Source organism: Haliotis rubra, unplaced genomic scaffold, assembly GCF_003918875.1.
Source record: "Haliotis rubra isolate DU_JTF1 unplaced genomic scaffold, ASM391887v1 Scf38, whole genome shotgun sequence".
Taxonomy (NCBI): Eukaryota; Metazoa; Mollusca; class Gastropoda; order Lepetellida; family Haliotidae; genus Haliotis; species Haliotis rubra.
In genome coordinates, this window is record NW_025767057.1 from 2,479,622 (window position 1) to 2,505,238 (window position 25,617).

At 39.7% G+C, this 25,617-nt stretch overlaps 1 protein-coding gene across 1 annotated transcript in view; it reads left to right on the plus strand.

The window, feature by feature from the left end:
• Positions 1–15,736, plus strand: part of LOC124286253 (MFS-type transporter SLC18B1-like) — a 32,712-nt gene extending 16,976 nt beyond the window's left edge. The window contains exons 6-14 of the mRNA XM_046722598.1: positions 13–81; positions 1,223–1,313; positions 2,733–2,869; positions 3,227–3,325; positions 4,599–4,687; positions 5,897–5,992; positions 11,350–11,424; positions 11,657–11,750; positions 13,870–15,736. Of these exons, the coding sequence (XP_046578554.1) occupies positions 13–81; positions 1,223–1,313; positions 2,733–2,869; positions 3,227–3,325; positions 4,599–4,687; positions 5,897–5,992; positions 11,350–11,424; positions 11,657–11,750; positions 13,870–14,007 (888 nt within the window). The 3' untranslated portion in view covers positions 14,008–15,736. The remainder of the gene's footprint in view (positions 1–12; positions 82–1,222; positions 1,314–2,732; positions 2,870–3,226; positions 3,326–4,598; positions 4,688–5,896; positions 5,993–11,349; positions 11,425–11,656; positions 11,751–13,869) is intronic.
• Positions 15,737–25,617: the final 9,881 nt, after the last annotated feature.

Consider the following 25,617-nt stretch of genomic DNA (forward strand, 5'->3'; position numbering starts at 1 on the left):
GTGTTGTTTCAGGGAACCTTGGAAACGTTTAGTGGGCTGGGCCTCATGGTGGGACCTCCAATAGGGGGCGCTCTGTATGAGGTGAGTAGTGCATTTAATGGGGACCAAAAGGCTGTTTTTCCCTGTACGAGGTGAGTAGTGCCCCTGTGGGGCCCAAATACGCCCCAAAATAGGGGCTGCCCTTCTCTGTAAGAGGTGAGTAGTGCACTTAATGGGGCCCAAAATAGGGGCTGCTCTTCTCTGTAAGAGGTGAGTAGTGCACTTAATGGGGCCCAAAATAGGGGCTGCCCTTCTCTGTAAGAGGTGAGTAGTGCACTTAATGGGGCCCAAAATAGGGGCTGCTCTTCTCTGTAAGAGGTGAGTAGTGCACTTAATGGGGCCCAAAATAGGGGCTGCTCTTCTCTGTACAAGGTGAGTAGTGCACCTAATGGGGCCCAAAATAGGGGATGCTCTTCCCTGTACGAGGTGAGTAGTGCACCTAATGGGGCCCAAAATAGGGGATGCTCTTCCCTGTACGAGGTGAGTAGTGTACTTAGTTGAGCCCAAAATAGGGGGTGCTCTTCCCTGTACGAGGTGAGTAGTGCACCAAATGGGGCCCAATATAGGGGCTGCTCTTCTCTGTACGAGGTGAGTAGTGCACTTAATGGGGCCCAAAATAGGGGGTGCTCTTCTCTGTACAAGGTGAGAGTTTCCCTCGATGGAGCCCAAAATGGAGAGTGCTCTTCTCTGTAGGTGAGTAGTGCACTTGAATGATTGAGCACTTATAGAGGGTGCCCTTCTCTGTCCAAGGTGAGAGTTTCCCTTGATGGAGCCCAAAATGGAGGGTCTCTTCTCTGTACAAGGTGAGTAGGGCACTTGAATGATGGAGCACGTATAGAGGGTGCCCTTCTCTGTCCAAGGTGAGAGTTTCCCTTGATGGAGCCCAAAATGGAGGGTTCTCTTCTCTGTAGGAGGTGAGTGGTGCACCTAATGGGGCCCAAAATAGGGGCTACTCTTCTCTGTAGGAGGTGAGAGGTTCCCTCTCTTTTATAAAGTTATATTGCCTGGTCACTCAGTTGCAAGTTCACCAGACCTGACATTCTGTGGAGGTGTCATCTAAATGCAGTGAGAAATTGTGTCAGAGTAAAAGGTATATAATATACAGCTCAAACAAAGTTTATCAACACTAATTCTTTCATGCTACTGTACTTAATTTGTCATGGAATGTTTGTATACTTTTCAGCTTGGTGGTTACGGTCTGCCATTCTGGACACTAGGTGGCCTTTGTCTGATGTGTGCCATGTCATCATTCTTCTTCATGCCATCTAATGACGGTAGGAACACTGACCTGGTTATACTTATGTCATACCTTTGTCAAAACATTGCTGTATCATTACCATTGTCATACCTTTTGTCAAACCATTGCTATATCATTATCATAAAATTGTCATACCTTCGTCAAATCATTGCTATATCATTATCATACCATTGTCATACCTTCGTCAAATCATTGCTACATCATTATCATACCATTGTCATACCTTCGTCAAATCATTGCTATATCATTATCATACCATTGTCATAAGCCGCCTCCATGGTGTAGTGGTTAGAGCGTCCGCCCAGAGAGTGGAAGGTCGCAGGTTCGATCCCCGACCGCGTGATACCAAAAGACGTTAAAATATGGTACTTGTTGGTCCCTGCCTGGCGCTCGGCATTAATGAGTACAGCAAGGACTGGTTGGCTCGAAGTCAGTATAATGTGTCTGAGTAGGGTATTCATGCTTCACTGCAGCATGGTATCTCAGTGGGCTAGCACTATAAAACCAGCTTCAGTCTGGGCTAGTACAAGCAGCCGCACACACACATACACACGCATGCACGTCGTCATATGAGCGAAATATTCTCAGTACGTCGTTAAACCCAATTTCACCTCACCTCACCTTAATGAGAGTGGAAGGTCGCGGGTTCGATCCCCGACCGCGTCATACCAAAAGACGTTAAAATATGGTACTTGTTGGTCCCTGCCTGGCGTTCGGCATTAATGGGTACAGCAAGGACTGGTCGGCTCGAAGTCAGTATAATGTGTCTGAGTAGGGTATTCATGCTTCACTGCAGCATGGTATCTCAGTGGGCTAGCACTATAAAACCAGCTTCAGTCTGGGCTAGTACAAGCAGCCGCACATACACATACACACGCATGCACGTCGTCATATGAGCGAAATATTCTCAAGCACGACGATAAACCCAATTTCACCTCACCATTGTCATACCTTCGTCAAATCATTGCTATATCATTATCATACCATTGTCATACCTTCGACAAATCATTGCTAAATCATTATCATACCATTGTCATACTTTAACCATACTATTGTACCTTTGTCAAACCGTTGCTTTATCATTGTAATCGGGGGTCACCCTTTTTGTTCTATGGAGATGGAGGAGGGGCCATCAATTTTGTACACATGTACTAGGGGGGTCAGTAAGTTTGTACATAAATTTATCAAAATATTGTGCTTAAAAATTATGGGAAGGGTTGCAGGGGGTAATTGATTTTGTACATGACATGCTGGAGGGTGGGGAGGGCACTTAATTTGTACATAAATGTTTAGGGGGGTCATTCACATTGTACATGCTTCTCCATAAAAATCATCATCACCCCTCTAGCCATAAATTATGAACGGTCCCTAATTCAGTATTCCACTGTGTATGTGATATTCTAGTTGAATGTAATGATTGATACACTTATTGCAGAGGCACGCCAGCCCTACAAGGGCTCTGTATTTACCCTGCTGACGAGTATGGAGGTGTGGGTCACGTGCTTCTCTATATTCTGTGGATCTTTTTCCCTGGGGTTCCTGGACCCCACTCTGGCCTCTCATCTCCAGGAGGTGAGTAGAGCCTGCACCCCGCCAGGCTCGGTGAATCCCATACCATCATCAGCTGGGGGATCTGAGTTTGCTGTATGGCATTCTGAGTGAACAGTCCTAGTTTTGTCATCTGATTCCACATTGATTCTACAATATTATTTTTCGACTAATACTCAAACTTATGTGGGGAAGTATAAAATTGGTCTGTTCTCAAGCATCCCTAGACCATGTTTATTAGTAAAGTGAAACCAACTAATAATACTTGAAATCATTTAAATTATGTTTTTCAACTTTTCTGGTAGTTTATGTGTTTTGAAAATAAAATCTGTATACCAGGTAAATCAATGGCCATTTTCTGAGTGCATTTTTCTGTTGTAGTTCAACCTGAGTACCTTGGTCGTCGGATTCATCTTCCTGGCGGCTCCAGCAGTGTACGGTTTCACAGCCCCCATCTGGGGCTGGGTCGGCGATGCCAAGGTAATACTACTCACCAACCACTGTCAAGGCCTAGTGACGTAATTCACTCGGCAGAGTTGTCTCCCTTAGTTGTTCCATGATGGCTGATCAGTGGGATTCAAATCTCTTATTTCAATCTTTGGTCTGTCAGAGACATCAACTTGGGTGTGACGTTTGCTGTAAACATCTGACATGTGGGACTTCCTCCTACATTAAGTTGGTATGATGAATGTAATACCTTTCAAAATAATATTCATAAATAGAACTATCCTAAATAGCGTCATTGAAATAGTTCCTGAATGAGTGTGGTTTTATGCCACGTTTTGCAATATTTCAGAAATATTATATCAGTGGGATTGTCTGGTCCAGACTCAATTAGTTACAGACCACTGCCATATAGCTGGAAAATTGCTGAGTGCGACGTAAAACTCAACTCACTCACTCACTATATCTGTCGACCCTAGAAATGGCTCCACACCTTGTCTCCATGTTGGGAATTGAACCCTGGTCTTAAGAGTGGAAAGGGAAAGCTATAATCACTGGGCCACCCCACATGAATACATAAACAAGAACTCAGCTGCTAATGTTAAAGTCCAGTTAATGAGAACCTGTGTGGGAATACGTCACCAGCATTCTGTTGTTTTAACATAACAGGTCGCTTAACTGTATGTTGTGGTCAAACTTGGTGGATTGTGTGTCATCATACCCTGACTGCATGTAATGGTGCTCATTATATCAACCACTGGTTTATCTGGTCACAGTTTGAAAAGCCACTGTGGTATGGATGAAATATAGCTGACTGTGATATTAAATATAAATAACATTCAGTCTTCATTATATTTAGTGAGTGTGTTTAGTTTCATGCTACTTTTAGCAATATTTCAGCACCCATGTGGGGAATCGAACCCGGTTCTTCAGTGTGATGAGCAGACCCTTTAACCACTGGGCTACCCCACTGCCCTTTCATTATATTTAAGAACATAAAAGATATTTTTTCAGGATATTTTGACAAATCTACTTGCCCCAGTTCATCCTGACAAAACAATAGGGAAAGAAATATGTACGTTTTTGTCTTATCTGTACATTAGACTGTTGTATTATCACATGTTGAGGACCATGGGCACTATCTGATTTCTATGATGTATATTTGATGAAAGTACAGACTGCCACACCAGCACAAAACCTTTGCTAAAGTGATTATCATTTTGGAAAAAAACCAAATTCCATGCTTGTCCATGATATTCCTACTGATCTTGAGGTTGGTAGCCAACTAACAGTACCTGTTTGATGCCAGGGTCAGATCAAGTCTCTGATGGTGGTGGGGAACTTCATGTCCTGCGTTGCCTTCCTCCTGATGGGCCCCTGCCCGCTGCTGCCCCCGCTGTGAGTACATACCCTTCCTGCCATCAGAAAACTGACGCATGCAACATGTCCTTACATAAATCATTGTGACTATACAGAAAACTGTTAAACATGCAACTAGACACCCAATGTACATAAATCATTGAGACTATACGCAGTATGCATCAGTCTGTTAGTATGTCTCATTTCACAAATGTTTACATCAAATACCATCACATGGTTTTTAAAATTCTTCAAATCTACAATTTTGTTAAACTTGAAATTAGATAGAAAAACATTTTTGACAAAATATGTTTTTCACCTGAATCAATAATCTTTTGATATCTTAAAATGTAAATCCTGGTATGTTTTTTTCAATTATACTTAGTAGTATGCAATTGAATCTGGAATTTTGAAAATGTTACCTGCACCAAGTGCAACTTGGCTTATTAGTTTTGCTGCACCATCAAAAGTTTGGTAGCGCTATGAAATAATGTCACTGGTTCTAAAAAGTAACATAAATACTTGCTTGTATCAGATACATTCAACAGAACCAAACCACATAATGATAAATGATGAATAATTCTGTAAACTTTCAGTTTAGCATAACGTTTATCAAAGCTCAGATTATATGATCATGTGTTAGACTGACTCTATCACTGGAGATTTGCTTACGCTTATCGCCACTGGATTTATTAGGCACCAACATTATCGGCAGATGTCTGACTGTAAGGTGCTTCCTAAGTTAGATCTATTTATCACCTTATCATTCATGTAGTTGAAAAGTCAGGGAACATTTTTGATGACTTAAAGCACTGCCCCCTGCCATTAAACATCACTTCATTGTGTGCTCATAACACCACCTCCGCATTTACTACCATGAAGACAAGCAGACACCAAAATGTGTGGACTGATTTTTCAGTACATAAATGTTTCTGCTTGTAACAAGTCATGCGGAGAGAAACATATTATTCCTGTCACTTACTTCCCAATTAAAACACGATGACAGCAATAAGATGTTACCTGCATCGAGTGCAACCTGTTACTAAAGATAACCTGCACCAACCATTTCTAACATGCACCAGTGCAGGTTGTATATATCGCACCCTGAAAGTCCTTTATAACATTCACTATTTCTAAGTAGGAGGGTGGTCCGATTTTGTTTCATCTTTTCTGTCAGAGTTAAATAAATTCAAACAAACTAACTCCATAACATATATTATGTTTCTACACACATTTGTTTCTCTGCAGTACATTGTGGCTAAATGTGATCAGCTTGATGATGGTTGGGCTCTTTGTTGGTTGTGCCCTCATACCTACCATAACCTGCCTTCTCGTTGCTGCCAGGTGAGTAGATCAGCTGTTATTAGGGTTATAACCCACCTTCTGGGTGACCAGTAAGTAAATAACTGTCATTGGGGTTATAACCTACCTTCTGGGTGACCAGTAAGTAGATAACTGTCATTGGGGTTATACCCTACCTTCTGGGTGACCAGTAAGTAGATAACTGTCATTGGGGATATAACCTACCTTGTGGGTGACCAGTAAGTACACAACTGTCATTGGGGTAATAACTCACCTTGTGGGTGACCAGTAAGTAGATAACTATCATTGGGGATATAACCTACCTTGTGGGTGACCAGTAAGTAGATAACTGTCATTGGGGATATAACCTACCTTGTGGGTGACCAGTAAGTAGATAACTGTCATTGGGGATATAACCTACCTTGTGGGTGACCAGTAAGTAGATAACTGTCATTGGGGATATAACCTACCTTGTGGGTGACCAGTAAGTAGATAACTGTCATTGGGGATATAACCTACCTTGTGGGTGACCAGTAAAGTAGACAACTCTCATTGGGGATATAACCCACCTTGTGGGTGACCAGTAAGTAGACAACTGTCATTGGGGATATAATCACCTTGGGTGACCAGGGGATATAATATAACATTACCACCTTGTGTGGGTGACCAGTAAGTAGATAACATTGGGGATATCATTGGGGATATAACCTACCTTGTGGGTGACCAGTAAGTAGATAACTGTCATTGGGGATATAACCTACCTTGTGGGTGACCAGTAAGTAGATAACTGTCATTGGGGATATAACCTACCTTGTGGGTGACCAGTAAGTAGACAACTCTCATTGGGGATATAACTTACCTTGTGGGTGACCAGTAAGTAGACAACTCTCATTGGGGATATAACCTACCTTGTGGGTGACCAGTAAGTAGATAACTGTCATTGGGGATATACCCTACCTTGTGGGTGACCAGTAAGTAGACAACTCTCATTCAGGTTATGACCTACCTTGTGGATGACCACTAAGTAGACAACTCTCATTGGGGATATAACCTACCTTGTGGGTGACCAGTAAGTAGATAACTGTCATTGGGGATATAACCTACCTTGTGGGTGACCAGTAAGTACACAACTGTCATTGGGGTAATAACTCACCTTGTGGGTGACCAGTAAGTAGACAACTATCATTGGGGATATAACCTACCTTCTGGGTGACCAGTAAGTAGATAACTGTCATTGGGGATATACCCTACCTTGTGGGTGACCAGTAAGTAGATAACTGTCATTGGGGATATAACCTACCTTGTGGGTGACCAGTAAGTAGATAACTGTCATTGGGGATATAACCTACCTTGTGGGTGACCAGTAAGTAGATAACTGTCATTGGGGATATAACCTACCTTGTGGGTGACCAGTAAGTAGACAACTCTCATTGGGGATATAACCTACCTTGTGGGTGACCAGTAAGTAGATAACTGTCATTGGGGATATAACCTACCTTGTGGGTGACCAGTAAGTAGATAACTGTCATTGGGGATATACCCTACCTTGTGGGTGACCAGTAAGTAGACAACTCTCATTGGGGATATAACCTACCTTGTGGGTGACCAGTAAGTAGATAACTGTCATTGGGGATATAACCTACCTTGTGGGTGACCAGTAAGTAGATAACTGTCATTGGGGATATAACCCACCTTGTGGGTGACCAGTAAGTAGACAACTCTCATTGGGGATATAACCCATCTTCTGGGTGACCAGTAAGTAAATAACTGTCATTGGGGATATACCCTACCTTGTGGGTGATCAGTAAGTAGATAACTGTCATTGGGGATATACCCTACCTTGTGGGTGACCAGTAAGTAGATAACTGTCATTGGGGATATAACCTACCTTGTGGGTGACCAGTAAGTAGATAACTGTCATTGGGGTTATAACCTACCTTGTGGGTGACCAGTAAGTACACAACTGTCATTGGGGATATAACCTACCTTGTGGGTGACCAGTAAGTAGATAACTCTCATTTGGGATATAACCTACCTTGTGGGTGACCAGTAAGTAGATAACTGTCATTGGGGATATAACCTACCTTGTGGGTGACCAGTAAGTAGATAACTCTCATTGGGGATATAACCTTGTGGGTACCTTGTGGGTGACCAGTAAGTAGATAACTGTCATTGGGGATATAACCTACCTTGTGGGTGACCAGTAAGTAGATAACTCTCATTGGGGATATAACCTACCTTGTGGGTGACCAGTAAGTAGACAACTCTCATTCAGGTTATGACCTACCTTGTGGATGACCACTAAGTAGACAACTCTCATTGGGGATATAACCTACCTTGTGGGTGACCAGTAAGTAGATAACTGTCATTGGGGATATAACCTACCTTGTGGGTGACCAGTAAGTAGACAACTGTCATTGGGGATATAACTTACCTTGTGGGTGACCAGTAAGTAGATATAACTACCTTCATTGGGGATATAAACCTACCTTGTGGGTGACCAGTAAGTAGATAACTGTCATTGGGGATATACCCTACCTTGTGGGTGACCAGTAAGTAGATAACTGTCATTGGGGATATAACCTACCTTGTGGGTGACCAGTAAGTAGATAACTGTCATTGGGGATATACCCTACCTTGTGGGTGACCAGTAAGTAGACAAGTCTCATTGGGGATATAACCTACCTTGTGGGTGACCAGTAAGTAGATAACTCTCATTGGGGATATAACCTACCTTGTGGGTGACCAGTAAGTAGATAACTGTCATTGGGGATATACCCTACCTTGTGGGTGACCAGTAAGTAGACAACTCTCATTGGGGATATAACCTACCTTGTGGGTGACCAGTAAGTAGATAACTGTCATTGGGGATATAACCTACCTTGTGGGTGACCAGTAAGTAGATAACTGTCATTGGGGATATAACCCACCTTGTGGGTGACTAGTAAGTAGACAACTCTCATTGGGGATATAACCCATCTTCTGGGTGACCAGTAAGTAAATAACTGTCATTGGGGATATACCCTACCTTGTGGGTGATCAGTAAGTAGATAACTGTCATTGGGGATATACCCTACCTTGTGGGTGACCAGTAAGTAGATAACTGTCATTGGGGATATAACCTACCTTGTGGGTGACCAGTAAGTAGATAACTGTCATTGGGGTTATAACCTACCTTGTGGGTGACCAGTAAGTACACAACTGTCATTGGGGATATAACCTACCTTGTGGGTGACCAGTAAGTAGATAACTCTCATTTGGGATATAACCTACCTTGTGGGTGACCAGTAAGGACAACTCTCATTAACTGTCATTGGGGATATAACCTACCTTGTGGGTGACCAGTAAGTAGATAACTGTCATTGGGGATATAACCTACCTTGTGGGTGACCAGTAAGTAGATAACTGTCATTGGGGATATAACCTACCTTGTGGGTGACCAGTAAGTAGATAACTGTCATTGGGGATATAACCTACCTTGTGGGTGACCAGTAAGTAGTCAACTATAACCTATTGTGGGGGGTATAACTCATTGGGGATATAACCTACCTTTGTGGGTGACCAGTAAGTAGATAACAACTCTCATTGGGGATATAACCTACCTTGTGGGTGACCAGTAAGTAGATAACTGTCATTGGGGATATAACCTACCTTGTGGGTGACCAGTAAGTAGACAACTCTCATTCAGGTTATGACCTACCTTGTGGATGACCACTAAGTAGACAACTCTCATTGGGGATATAACCTACCTTGTGGGTGACCAGTAAGTAGATAACTGTCATTGGGGATATAACCTACCTTGTGGGTGACCAGTAAGTAGATAACTGTCATTGGGGATATAACCTACCTTGTGGGTGACCAGTAAGTAGATAACTGTCATTGGGGATATAACCTACCCTACCTTGTGGGTGACCAGTAAGTAGATAACTGTCATTGGGGATATAACCTACCTTGTGGGTGACCAGGTGACCAGTAAGTAGATAACTCTCATTGGGATATAACCACCTTGTGGGTGACCAGTAAGTAGATAACTGTCATTGGGGATATAACCTACCTTGTGGGTGACCAGTAAGTAGACAACTCTCATTGGGGATATAACCTACCTTGTGGGTGACCAGTAAGTAGATAACTGTCATTGGGGATATAACCTACCTTGTGGGTGACCAGTAAGTAGACAACTCTCATTGGGGATATAACCTACCTTGTGGGTGACCAGTAAGTAGATAACTGTCATTGGGGATATACCCTACCTTGTGGGTGACCAGTAAGTAGATAACTGTCATTGGGGATATAACCTACCTTGTGGGTGACCAGTAAGTAGATAACTCTCATTGGGGATATAACCTACCTTGTGGGTGACCAGTAAGTAGATAACTGTCATTGGGGATATAACCTACCTTGTGGGTGACCAGTAAGTAGACAACTGTCATTGGGGATATAACTTACCTTGTGGGTGACCAGTAAGTAGATAACTGTCATTGGGGATATACCCTACCTTGTGGGTGACCAGTAAGTAGATAACTGTCATTGGGGATATAACCTACCTTGTGGGTGACCAGTAAGTAGATAACTGTCATTGGGGATATAACCTACCTTGTGGGTGACCAGTAAGTAGACAACAACTCTCATTGGGTGGTAATATAACCTACCTTGTGTGGGTGACCAGTAAGTCAGATAACTGTCATTGGGGATATAACCTACCTTGTGGGTGACCAGTAAGTAGATAACTGTCATTGGGGATATAACCTACCTTGTGGGTGACCAGTAAGTAGACAACTGACCAGTAAGTCATTGGGGATATAACCTACCTTGTGGGTGACCAGTAAGTAGATAACTGTCATTGGGGATATACCCTACCTTGTGGGTGACCAGTAAGTAGATAACTGTCATTGGGGATATAACCTACCTTGTGGGTGACCAGTAAGTAGACAACTCTCATTGGGGATATAACCTACCTTGTGGGTGACCAGTAAGTAGATAACTGTCATTGGGGATATAACCTACCTTGTGGGTGACCAGTAAGTAGATAACTGTCATTGGGGATATAACCTACCTTGTGGGTGACCAGTAAGTAGACAACTCTCATTGGGGATATAACCAATCTTCTGGGTGACCAGTAAGTAAATAACTGTCATTGGGGTTATACCCTACCTTGTGGGTGACCAGTAAGTAGATAACATTGGGGTTATACCCTCATTGGGGATATAAGATAACCTTGTGGGGCCAGGTATATACATCACCTGTTATTGGGCATATAACCTGACTCCTTAACGGTACCAAGTAAGTAGACAAGCTATTATTGAGGTTATCACCTACCTTCTGGGTGACCAGTAAGTAGATTAGCTGTTTTTCATTTGTAACGGTGAATGCTAAAATAATATTAATATATATTTTTTCAGGAGACTTGGATTTAAAGAAAATTTAGACACTTATGCTCTAGTCTCTGGGCTTTTCAATTCAGCGTACTGTTTGGGGTGAGTATTAATGTAAGCTTTTTCACTAATATATGTATCACAGTAATAACTATCCTTATTTTAGGCAGTTAATGGAAAATGTCTTAATATATTGTATCAATTACATGCTATCTTCATGTTTTGTTTGCATATTTTTTTTACCCTTTTAGTTAAATATTTCAGGAAACATCTCAGGTGAGCTGCAGAGTCTGGTTCTATGTATTTTATTGTAACATCCGTTGTTGTATTTCAGGACATTTGTAGGCCCCACACTTGGTGGAGTGTTAAAGGAACACTTCGGCTTTGGCTGGGCATCCTCATTAGTAGCTGCTATGTTTCTGTTGGCCGTAAGTATACCTTGTTACCTTGAGTTACCTTGTACAGCACAATGTGCTGTGTGTTTTGTTGGCCGTAAGTATACCTTGTTACCTTGAGTTACCTTGTACAGCACAATGTGCTGTGTGTTTCTGTTGGCCGTAAGTATACCTTGTTACCTTGAGTTACCTTGTACAGCACAATGTGCTGTGTGTTGGCCCGTAGCATACCTTGTTACCTTGAGTTACCTTGTACAGCACAATGTGCTGTGTGTTTTGTTGGCCGTAAGTATACCTTGTTACCTTGAGTTACCTTGTACAGCACAATGTGCTGTGTGTTTTGTTGGCCGTAAGTATACCTTGTTACCTTGAGTTACCTTGTACAGCACAATGTGCTGTGTGTTTTAATTGTGCCGTAAGTATACCTTGTTACCTTGAGTTACCTTGTACAGCACAATGTGCTGTGTGTTTTGTTGGCCGTAAGTATACCTTGTTACCTTGAGTTACCTTGTACAGCACAATGTGCTGTGTGTTTTGTTGGCCGTAAGTATACCTTGTTACCTTGAGTTACCTTGTACAGCACAATGTGCTGTGTGTTTTGTTGGCCGTAAGTATACCTTGTTACCTTGAGTTACCTTGTACAGCACAATGTGCTGTGTGTTTTATTGGCCGTAAGTATACCTTGTTACCTTGAGTTACCTTGTACAGCACAATGTGCTGTGTGTTTTTGTTGGCGTAAGTATACCTTGTTACCTTGAGTTACCTTGTACAGCACAATGTGCTGTGTGTTTTGTTGGCCGTAAGTATACCTTGTTACCTTGAGTTACCTTGTACAGCACAATGTGCTGTGTGTTTTGTTGGCCGTAAGTATACCTTGTTACCTTGAGTTACCTTGTACAGCACAATGTGCTGTGTGTTTTGTTGGTCGTAAGTATACCTTGTTACCTTGAGTTACCTTGTACAGCACAATGTGCTGTGTGTTTTGTTGGCCGTAAGTATACCTTGTTACCTTGAGTTACCTTGTACAGCACAATGTGCTGTGTGTTTTGTTGGCCGTAAGTATACCTTGTTACCTTGAGTTACCTTGTACAGCACAATGTGCTGTGTGTTTTGTTGGCCGTAAGTATACCTTGTTACCTTGAGTTACCTTGTACAGCACAATGTGCTGTGTGTTTTGTTGCCTTGTGGGACCGTGAGGTAGCCTAGTGGTTAAAGCGTTTGCTTGTGACGCCAAAGACCCAGGTTCGATTCCACACATGGGTACAATGTGTGGAGCACATTTCTGGTATTCCGCATGTGATATTGCTGGAATATTGTTAAATGCGACGTAAAAGTATAGTCACTCAATTTTGTTACCTTGCACAGCACATTGTATATATTTTTGTTTAATGCTGAACTAATATTCAACTAAATGATAGTGGCATGTAAATAGCCAAGACTGGATCAGACAACTGCCAGTTAATATTTTTAGGCATATGCCATGCTGTACAATGGCAAGTAGAAGACCAAGCCGTAATGTCTCAACACCTGATCGATCTTGCCACAGTGCCCTACAAGAATATGTTTCTTTCCAAGTGGGGATTATGAATCCTTGTCTGTCAGCACCAAATCTGTGCTTGTTGGTTTCACCAGACCTGTGCCAGTGGGTTTCACTAAACCTGTGCCAGTGGGTTTCACCAAACCTGTGCCAGTGGGTTTCACTAAACCTGTGCCAGTGGGTTTCACTAAACCTGTGCCAGTGGGTTTCACCAAACCTGTGCCAGTGGGTTTCACTAAACCTGTGCCAGTGGGTTTCACTAAACCTGTGCCAGTGGGTTTCACCAAACATGTGCCAGTGGGTTTCACAAAACATGTGCCAGTGGGTTTGTGTGTTATCAACCAAACCTTTGGATATGTATTTCACCACAGTTCTGCTTTTATAAACCTGTGCTTCTGGGATATTAACCAAACCTGTGGTTATGGATTTCACCAAGCATGTGCTTGTGGCTTCACAAACCTGGGTTTGTTTTCTTTATTCAACCTCTAACAACCACAGGCACACTCATGGAGATATGCTCATTAAACACAGTGTACACAAAGTATTGAAGTCAGTTATAATATTACATCAAAAGTAGGATATAACATCATTGCCAGGTTGCCATGTTTGTTTCAGGGTATAAATCTGTCGCTGTTTATATGCTGCACAAAGCCCTGCTGTTGCCGTGGTGACAAAAGAAGTGAATACACAATATTAGAAGGGTCCAATGACTCGACACCCATAGGAGGGTCACTGGAGGAAACTAGAGCATGATATTGGACTGGTTTTCACAAGTCTAAAAGCCAGACCAATTGGTTGATTGTATTAAGGGCAAATCTGCTCAAACAATTAAAAGTCTATCAAACAATTAAATCTGCTCTTACTTAAAGTAGTACCCAAACTGTAAATATTTATATTTCAACGGTCTGTTGTTTTTTGTTCCCAGGTACATCAAATGAGACATCTGTATAAAATACATATACACATCTTCTAACCCTGTGAATTTGAAAGTGAAAATATAATCTGAAAAATCTTCTTTTCACTTGGGGAAATTTTCTTCTTCATCTCTACAATAACACTGCCTGCACACACAACAAATTCATTAACCAATCAGATGATGGCCTTCATCCAACATGTGGGATGCTACGGAAAGCTCTGACCAATGAGGGAACAGATTGAAACAAGACAACATTCACTACTACACAGCATGTGTATATATGTCTGGCAGTATGTATTGAGTGTATGCAAGCCATTATGTACTGATGATGACTGGAAAGTAGACTTAAGGTAGCTGAGTGCACTGGCATATATATATATTTATATAAACATTTATTCATGAGACACAGATGAGCTGTAATTCTTTGTTCATTATTGTGCTCATTAATTAGTTTTCTTCTTTGTCTTCTATACACTAGTAATGAAAACAAGTCATGTTGAACATACACTGAAGTCCCTGTATTGTTCAGCTAATCTGTTTTTGATGTCATAAACAATAGATGAAGCGGTGGAAATCCATGATGCTTCAACTGACCAATCAGAATTGGCAATCACTTCACACATGCACATATCAGACTGTAATTACAGATCCTGGTGGCCAGTACTAACATATATCGTCTGACTAAACTATCCTACATACAGCACTCACCAAAATTTCACTCAGAGGTGGATGTGTTTGTGACATTTTTATACACACAACAACCCCATTTCTGTGACATAGCAATATTGACATACTGTCATATAACATATTATCCCCTGCAAGCATATCATCTTGATGTGTCTCTTATGACGCCCAAGATGAGCAACAGTGCCTCTGTGCTAATCATTCCTTGATGGTGAAATACACTTTATTATAGGATACACATAAAATTGATGGACAAAAGGGAAACAGCCAATGAAATGTCTCAAATGTATATTGCAAGGCAGTTAATTTGTTTAATGTGTTCAACAATTCTAGTTATACAGAGACCACAAATATATATATATATATATCTTATATTTATATTACCAAAATATACTCAGAATATTGTATTTTTTCAGATGTCTTTTTTTTCATTATCCATGTAACTCTGTCGATAATTACTGGTAGTAATTTCAATACATTTATGTTGTGTTATATATCTGTTATGTGTATATGTGAGATGTGTTTAACTCAGACAAATGTTTTGAAACAATTTTAATGTCTGTAGGTTTTCTAATAGTCGTGTTCTCCTGTATTTATCTGCTACACCATTTTTACCAAGTTGTTTTTTACCAGTATTCTTTTAACAGGCTGCTCATTAGGGCTGGGGCGGGTAATCCGGATAACCGAGGACGGTAGGGTAATGAGTTGGACCCGGGTACCCGTCTCAATACCCAGACCCGTTATGATGATGTGACTAATATAGATTAAACAATGTAATATATTATTCTTTCATGATTAAGATGGTGAATACCATCTTTAGATTTAGACATAATTTACAGTCACTTCTTTTGAATATTATACATGGTTAAGATATTGAAAAACGTGAAATTTTAGCCTCAGAGCTGAAGAATATATTGCCATTTCTTGCAAATTTGATGTCAGGAATTAACATAACGGGTATGCGGGTAGGGTAATTGGGGGTGGGGTACCCGGGTAGAAAATTTGGACCCATCCCAGCCCTACTGCTCATGTCCCAATTCTGACATTTTACCTTGATTGATCTCGAAGACAGCCAGTCCAAGCAGCATTCTTCTGTATATATTGACATGACTTCTGGGTGTTTAGGGGCATTAAACAAGATAGGTAGTTCTTCCAGGTAGATGTCCAAAGGGAAGATGGAAGAAATGTCCCTGGTCCAACAAGAGTTGTTGAGACATGGCTCAGTGGGTGGCATGTTGCAATTACTGGATCAATGCCCATGTGTTCAGCTGTTTGTCTTGTCCAGACTTGATAATTTACAGGATGCAGTGATGTAGCTGGAATACTGCTGACTGCAACAGCATTCATTTAACCAGATTGTACTTATTTACACTTATTGAGATAATTTCTGTCTTGAAATTTGAGTGCGGCGTAAAACTAAACTCACTCACTCACTCACTGTCTTGAAATTCTGCGCATTTTGAGAGCATGGTCTAGGAAAATACTCAGCCACACACCTATTGTCTCCAACTGTTGAGGTAATATGTGAACACACACCTATTGTCTCTAACTGTTGAGGTAATATGTGAACACATACCTATTGTCTCTAACTGTTGAGGTAATATGTGAACACATACCTATTGTCTCTAACTGTTGAGGTAATATGTGAACACATACCTATTGTCTCTAACTGTTGAGGTAATATGTGAACACATACCTATTGTCTCCAACTGTTGAGGTAATATGTGAACACATACCTATTGTCTCCAACTGTTGAGGTAATATGTGAACACATACCTATTGTCTCCAACTGTTGAGGTAATATGTGAACACATACCTATTGTCTCCAACTGTTGAGGTAATATGTGAACACACACTTATTGTCTCCAACTGTTGAGGTAATATGTGAACACATACCTATTGTCTCTAACTGTTGAGGTAATATGTGAACACATACCTATTGTCTCTAACTGTTGAGGTAATATGTGAACACATACCTATTGTCTCTAACTGTTGAGGTAATATGTGAACACATACCTATTGTCTGTTGAGGTAACTGTTTGCCTCCAGTTGTATGTAATATGTGAACACATACCTATTGTCTCTAACTGTTGAGGTAATATGTGAACACATACCAATTGTCTCTAACTGTTGAGGTAATATGTGAACACATACCTATTGTCTCCAACTGTTGAGGTAATATGTGAACACATACCTATTGTCTCTAACTGTTGAGGTAATATGTGAACACACACTTATTGTCTCCAACTGTTGAGGTAATATGTGAACACATACCTATTGTCTCTAACTGTTGAGGTAATATGTGAACACATACCTATTGTCTCTAACTGTTGAGGTAATATGTGAACACATACCTATTGTCTCCAACTGTTGAGGTAATATGTGAACACATACCTATTGTCTCCAACTGTTGAGGTAATATGTGAACACATACCTATTGTCTCCAACTGTTGAGGTAATATGTGAACACACACCTATTGTCTCCAACTGTTGAGGTAATATGTGAACACACACCTATTGTCTCCAACTGTTGAGGTAATATGTGAACACATACCTATTGTCTCCAACTGTTGAGGTAATATGTGAACACATACCTATTGTCTCTAACTGTTGAGGTAATATGTGAACACATACCTATTGTCTCTAACTGTTGAGGTAATATGTGAACACATACCTATTGTCTCCAACTGTTGAGGTAATATGTGAACACATACCTATTGTCTCTAACTGTTGAGGTAATATGTGAACACATACCTATTGTCTCCAACTGTTGAGGTAATATGTGAACACATACCTATTGTCTCCAACTGTTGAGGTAATATGTGAACACACACCTATTGTCTCCAACTGTTGAGGTAATATGTGAACACACACCTATTGTCTCCAACTGTTGAGGTAATATGTGAACACATACCTATTGTCTCTAACTGTTGAGGTAATATGTGAACACATACCTATTGTCTCCAACTGTTGAGGTAATCTGTGAACTCATACCTATTGTCTCCAACTGTTGAGGTAATATGTGAACACACCAACACTTAATTGTCTCTAACTGTTGAGGTAGGTAATATGTGAACACATACCTATTGTATCCAACTGTTGAGGTAATATGTGAACACATACCTATTGTCTCTAACTGTTGAGGTAATATGTGAACACATACCTATTGTCTCCAACTGTTGAGGTAATCTGTGAACTCATACCTATTGTCTCCAACCGTTGAAATAATATGTGAACACACACCAACTGTTTCCAACTGTTGAGGTAATATGTGAACACACACCTATTGTCTCCAACTGTTGAGGTAATATGTGAACACATACCTATTGTTTCTAACTGTTGAGGTAATATGTGAACACATACCTATTGTCTCCAACCGTTGAGGTAATATGTGAACTCATACCTATTGTCTCCAATTGTTGAAATAATATGTGAACACACACCAATTGTTTCAACTTGTGGGGTAATATGTGAACACACACCTATTGTTTGCAACTGTTTTGTTGATATGTGAATGTCTCCAACTTTGATATTTATCCCATGTATTTGTTATTGTTGCACGACATTGTTTTGTTTTAGGTTGTGCAATGTGTATCATCTTCTGGGATCCAGGGTATAATGTATCCATGTAATGATTTAAGACACCCTGCATCTACTCACAACCATAACTTACTAACAGTAACACCCTATTTGTTTGGCCTTGATTGTTTACATGGTGTAAGTGTATGCCTTGGTTAGTGATGATTTCAAAGTCTGATGAAGAGGTAATGTATTTAAAATATTTTTTGATCTGATTATAATAAAACAATTTTCTGGTGCTGATGCTCTTAAGTCATGTCTCCATATTTCCTAGTTCATAAAATTAAGGGTAGAATTAAATATGATGTACTGCCAATTAAGCATCCAATTAAATGTTTTATCTTCAACATATAATGTTTTCTGTTGTTTTAAATATACCAATAAATCAATTTATGTAAATGGAATACTCTATGAATAAAGGTACATGTATTATGTTCCATTAATCAAAGAATCGTAATCAGAACTTATAATTTAACTAAAAAGCATTTATGTCTTTTCATATTTGCGTATTCTTGCCTCTGTCATATCCTTGGTCATATGGTATGTGTGGTGCAAATACAGATGTTTAAATAATTGTTTATTTGTAATTATGATAAATAATACAGCCATTATCTCTTTAAGTCTGTGTAAATCCAAAAGTCTTTCACTATATGAACCACTTTTGCCTTCTTCATGCATATAATTTGACTGTCTGAAATTGCAAACCGAATAGATTTTGTTTCAGTGTATGATGTTGCATAATTTGTTGTTGTGTTAAACTTGTTTCCTGTTTTTTACCTCTCAGGAGCAGTCCAATGTGATAATTATTTTTCATGGAAATCCTTCCTCGACATATTTTCAGTCTACAGACCCACCAAGCAAAGAGTGAAAGACTAATATTTTAAGAATTCAGAGACAAGAAAGACATGATTTATGGAAACTGTATACTGCTTTACTCTGTGTGAAATGAAGGATGAAAGCCATAATTGGTCGTTTATATATTATACTTATGTATAAAGGTTAGATTTATAATGCTGTATCTGAAACATCCTTCAGACACTTGTTAATCACTTGATTCACATTTTTTATGAAAAGCATTAGGACTGGAGGTCAGATTATACCAAACATAATCATGCAAGCATCATTGATGGTGTGAAAGTAGGAACAACTGTAAAGTATAATTTGGACAAATCGTAGGGTTACTTCCCATCCTCTTTGCCTCTCTACCCATGATGGTCCGGGTTAGAATATTGGCCTTCAGTAACCCATGCTTGTCGTAAGAGGCGACTAACGTGATCGGGTCAGGCTCGCTGACTTGGTTGACACGTACACGGTTCCCAATTGCGTAGATCGATGCTCATGCTGTTGATCACTGGATTGTCTGATCCAGACTCAATTATTTACAGACCACCGCCATATAGCTGGAATATTGATGAGTGTGGTGTAAAACTAAACTCGCTCACTAAGTTCCTCTTTAGAATAATAAACAGACATTGAGACCACATGTCATTCCTTTGATAATACCTACAAGCACTACCTCAAACCTGTCTGATGATAGTTTTAGACCTTGTAGTGATACCAGTTATGGTAGTACAAGCTGTAGGTGATAGTGATAGTAAAGTACTGTCAGAAATAGAAAAAGACTGTATTTTCTCATTTATCTCTACAATTTATGTAGTTGATATGTGAAAGTGTGATATATCTGTTAAACTAAGTTCGGCCTAACTACAGTCTCAGTGGTAGGGAGAAAGGAAACGTAGAAAAAGGACTTTACTGAGGAGAGATTATAGTTTGGCATGAAATGCATGTGGACCCGTTTTTTTGTAAATATCTCTTCATCCAATGACCCAATCGATCTCAAACTGTGCAAGTGGGTGTTTTGTCAGACAACCTAATCACATTGTAAATCACCGATTTTATGCATTTGTATTAAAGAATCTGTCTATGTAACTGTCAACAAAATAAACAGCAGAACGCAGAAGGCTTGCAGAGGGAGGGAGCCAATGACCTGTAACAGCGGTAGTGTTGGGTCATAAAGGTAAATGCACGTGCAGTTCATGATAGTTACCTGTGCACTGCGCAGTGATCGACCGTCTGGATCATTCACATTGACTACTTCTAGCTGTCATCATGAAAGCTTATTCAGATGATGCTAAACGTTTAATTAGCAATGTGTTTAATTTTTTTTTAAAAGAGAGCAAACGTAGCAAACCGATTTATAAGGTGTCGGATTACATGAAACGTACAACTTTTGCTCTTGGCATGAAAAAGAACATCGTGCTAACAACTGTGAAAAATAAACCAACAACCAATCAACAAAACCTTGTACAAAAAGGTAGGCATCCAAAGTTAGATTCTTTTCACATCAGGGTTATCAGCATAGCTGACCTACATTGACGAACGTTGACCTTCATGACACAACACTGCTGCTGTTACAGGTCATTGGCTCCCTCCCTCTGCAAGCCTTCTGCGTTCTGCTGTTTATTTTGTTGACAGTTACATAGACAGATTCTTTAATACAAATGCATAAAATCGGTGATTTACAATGTGATTAGGTTGTCTGACAAAACACCCACTTGCACAGTTTGAGATCGATTGGGTCATTGGATGAAGAGATATTTACAAAAAAACGGGTCCACATGCATTTCATGCCAAACTATAGTGGAGAAATGAGCAATGAGGTCCAAAACTACTTTTTTGGAAGAGAACATGGCTTTATGCAAATTAGTGTGCGATGATATTGTATTACAAAGGACACTTTTTAAATGGCCAATTTGAAATTAGACGTAGCTTCATTATAAACGATAGCCGACGTAAAAAAATAATAACTTTCATGCTGAAAATCATCGGCTCGAGCAGTAGATGCATCCAGGGTATAGTGGAGATTTATCGGAACGTATACCCAGGAGATGATCGAGGATGTTAGCTACCATGGAGTCTCACTGTCACTATAAAAGAAACAGATAGGAGGGGTCGTCTCAAAAGCATAACCTGGACGGGTGCTGCAGACGATTGTTGGGGTCGGGCTGAGGGATAGAGATATCAGCTAAGATAAGATAATCCTTTAGGGCAATTATACCGGGGAAGTACACGGCATGTCATAACAATTTACAAATAATATCCTGTCCTGTCGATCTTCAGGTGGTCATGCCACCTATATATTTTGAGACATTTCATACGATGTGTTTCTATGGTTATCAGGTATCATACTCTTTATCATATCTCAACATCAACTTTATGAAAGAAAGACACGTAAGATGTTAATCAATAGATAAGACATAGTCAACACACATGAAAAAAAACAAAATATCTTTGAGATGACCCCTTGTGCCTGTAGGCAGCACATGCATTTCATGCCAGGTGAGTCGACGGTCCGTCGTCATACCTGGCTGAGCGACCTAACATCTATAGTCTGTTCTATTGTTTTCAGCAGCTATTCGTATTTTTTCTAAGTTTTGCCTGATTTTACAAGTAAACATGCTTTTCTGGATATCGTATTAGGCATCCCACTGAATGCCAAGTTAGGCAGAAGTGGGTTATTTCGACATATGCTATTTGCAGTTGTGTAAATTTAAGGAATACAGAGTAACAGCCAAAAAACAGTTTTTTCTATTTCCGACAGTACTTTAGTAGTAGTAGTAGTAGTAGTAGTAGTAGTAGTAGTAGTAGTAGTAGTAGTGACAATAGTAGGAAGCATTACTGAGATGGACCAGTTTGTTATTGTATGCATGTATCATGGAAACATTCCAAATCATTTCATTGTTATCATGAGTGTGAAAGATTCCAATAATGGCATCTGGTCTTTAGTATAGATGTCCTGATGAGAAGAAAAAATAGTACCGGTACATTAAATATACAACTTATAAATCCAGTGATGAATTTTGAAAGTTTTCCAATAGTGCATTGGTAGTGAAAACACAACATTGGGCTATGTTTTTACTTCAGTGGGTTTGTTATCGATGTTGAGAGCTTACAACACAGGTAAACAACACTATGTGTATTACTTGATTTCTTTTACTATTTTGACAGTAACTTAAGTAGTTTTTATCAACAAAAAACTTGTTCATGTTTTCAAAAACCTTAATGTTATTTATTGTCATAGGTAAATGAATGAGTATCTAAGGCAAGTGTTTTATTTTTTAGCTATTTTTTAATTAAGAAGGTAGGGGCACGTAGAAAACATGTATGAATATTAATGTGATTGAATAGTTTTCTACCTCATGCTGGTGTGTATGGTTTGATACCTACTGAAGCATGTAATATATGTAGAGAAACAAATATACGAACACAGGAAAATTCAAGTGTTCCTTTCATATTTTCTAGTTTTCATCACCAGCTTTGAATAGCGCTGTGGTGATGAAAACTGGAAAATAATAAAGGAACACTTGAATTTTCTGTGTTCCTTAATTTGTTTCTCTACGTATATATACTACTCAAAATATGTTAAGGAACACCTGATTCTGTCATAATACTGTAGTTAATTTGTCATGCCATGACAGATTACTGTTAATTACAGTAATATGAAAGAATCATGCATTGTCTAACTTGTTTTGAGTAGTATACATCATCCAGGTTGTTCTATTTTTGTGCTGTTCTTACAAACATGGATGATTATTTGTTGTTTGTTGATTTTTTTCTTGCAGTATAACAAGTTTTGTTATGTTTTCTTATTATGAACTTTTTTGACAGCTGGTGAAATAAATATGATGTGAATAATCCAAGAATGTTATGATTTGTGGGTTTCACTCTGTAGGCATGTTCATTATGGGACAATAATGATGTCCGTCTCTTTCAGTGTAAAGATATGATTGTGTAAACTGGTATTTACTGGCTACAGAAAACAACTGAAATGTTCATTTTCAACAGATGAACACCACACAGAAATTTGATAACTTTTCAACTGGTCACTGATTTCAAAATACTGTAATATAAGTTATGGAAACAAACTATATATTTGTGACTCAATGAGTCATGTCACTACATCAGAAGTTTTCAAGCTGTTTACTGCCACCTTCTGCATTGAGCATACAGGCTTGGAGAGAATATGGGTGTGAAGAAGAGAGATTTTTGGCCTGTGATATGGGTTTCAGTTTGACCACTGAAGTCGTGACTTAAGTGAGAGGAAAATCAAAGTTTGATGACTAATGTCTGCTCATGTGAGAGGAAAATCCAAGTTTGATCACTGCAGTCCGACTTGGGCCAGTCACTGCTGGGCCACAATTAATTTGGTTCATTCCCATTATGACTACTCCCAGTTTGACTACCCATCCAATACACAACCTGTTCCAGTCGAGTGGTTTTTAATTACTAGCTCTCTCCCCTCCATCAGGTAGACTGTTCCACCAACACTTATAAACAATTATAGCTGTACCGGGTTTATGCAATATTTATTCAGCTAATTACATAGGTAAGGTCCTGTCCCATTAGTCCTACTCCCACTAGTCATACAGCAAATGAGGGAGTAATTAAAACAACAACAGGCATATACCCTTTGCGCAAAATGGACTAGCCTGCTAATTAGAGAGCTTGAGTTTAATATCTAACACTGAGAATGCCACAGTCTTTGTTAATGAAAACATAGAAACGAATGTTATAAAAGTAAATTACACTGAAGTTATATGAACATAATACACCACAACCGTTGATAATCAAAACATGTAAATCAATGTTAAACTCTACTGAGTTTTATTGAGTTTACTCAATCTCGTAAAAAAAAATTAAACTAGTGCATAAAAGTTCCATGTTATAGACTCTAGCATATCACTCTTGTTATCGTGGCAGGATTGATTGAAGTGAAATTTGTTACCTCTAGGCAAGGTTACACAACAGTTATTGTTCCAAGGTCATAAAGGAAAAATTCTACAAAGGAACAGGAAGTGTTGTGAGGACTTGCCGGGGTAGAGTCACTACAGTTGGAAACCATGTCAGGAACTCCACTCCTCACAACCATGGCCCACAAGAACCTGACACGGTGAGATTCACCAGCAACATGAGGAAGAGGGCCAGAGAAGAGATTACCCCAATGCCAACCCTGTATCAGGAAGCAGTTGCCAAAGGAGATCCTGACGTGGTTCCTCATCTACCATCATATGCAACCTTAGCAGTGCCCTATACCGACAGGAGACACACCATACCAGCACTCCCCCAGACAAGAGGTGATGTAGACCGAGAGAGCTGATGGCCAACCTTACATGTTGTTTGCAGATGGTGAAGACGACGAAAAGATGTTAGTCTTTTCGCCTTTGGATCAGCTGGTTGTTTTGCAGTCAGCAGATAACCTGTACATGGATGGTACATTTTCATCATGTCCAGACCTGTGGAATCAGGTTTATATCATTGATGCCAGAAGAAGTTCGAAGACATACCCCTTGGTGTTTGCCCTTCTTCCCGATCGCCAGAGAACAACCTACTGCCGGGTTTTCCACAGGCTGAAGGAAGAAGTACAGCAGAAACTGTGCCATCCAGGGAAGGAAGCGAGTGTATCGCGAGAAGGAAAACAAACTCGTCCGATTGTGGGACCAAGTTGAAGCAGGCCAGAAAAACTCAGTTGAATTTGAACTGACCATTAATTGCCAAACTGTGAATCTAAGTTATTGAAGTTATTTAAATAAAGAATAATGTGTTAATGATACCGTTAATGATACTATGCTCAAGATCAGATTATGTATGTATGCTATGTTCAGGATCAGATTATGTATGTATACTATGCTCAAGATCAGATTATGTATGTATGCTATGTTCAGGATCAGATTATGTATGTATACTATGCTCAAGATCAGATTATGTATGTATGCTATGTTCAGGATCAGATTATGTATGTATACTATGCTGGAGACAGATTATGTATGTATGCTATGTTCAGGATCAGATTAGGTATGTATACTATTCTTAAGATCAAATTATGTATGTATGCAATGTTCAGGATCAGATTATGTATGTATGCTATGTTCAGGATCAGATTATGTATGTATGCTATGTTCAGGATCAGATTATGTATGTATACTATTCTTAAGATCGGATTATGCATGCATACCATGCTGAAAACAGATTATGACAGATTTCTTGGATCATTCCACTCTATTTTTACAAAGGTATTACAAAGGTAGTTGTTGGTGCAGTCAACCATAACATATGTTGTTTTAACCCGTATGACTAATGGGACGTATGACTAATGGGAGGACACCATAGGTAATTATCATACATAT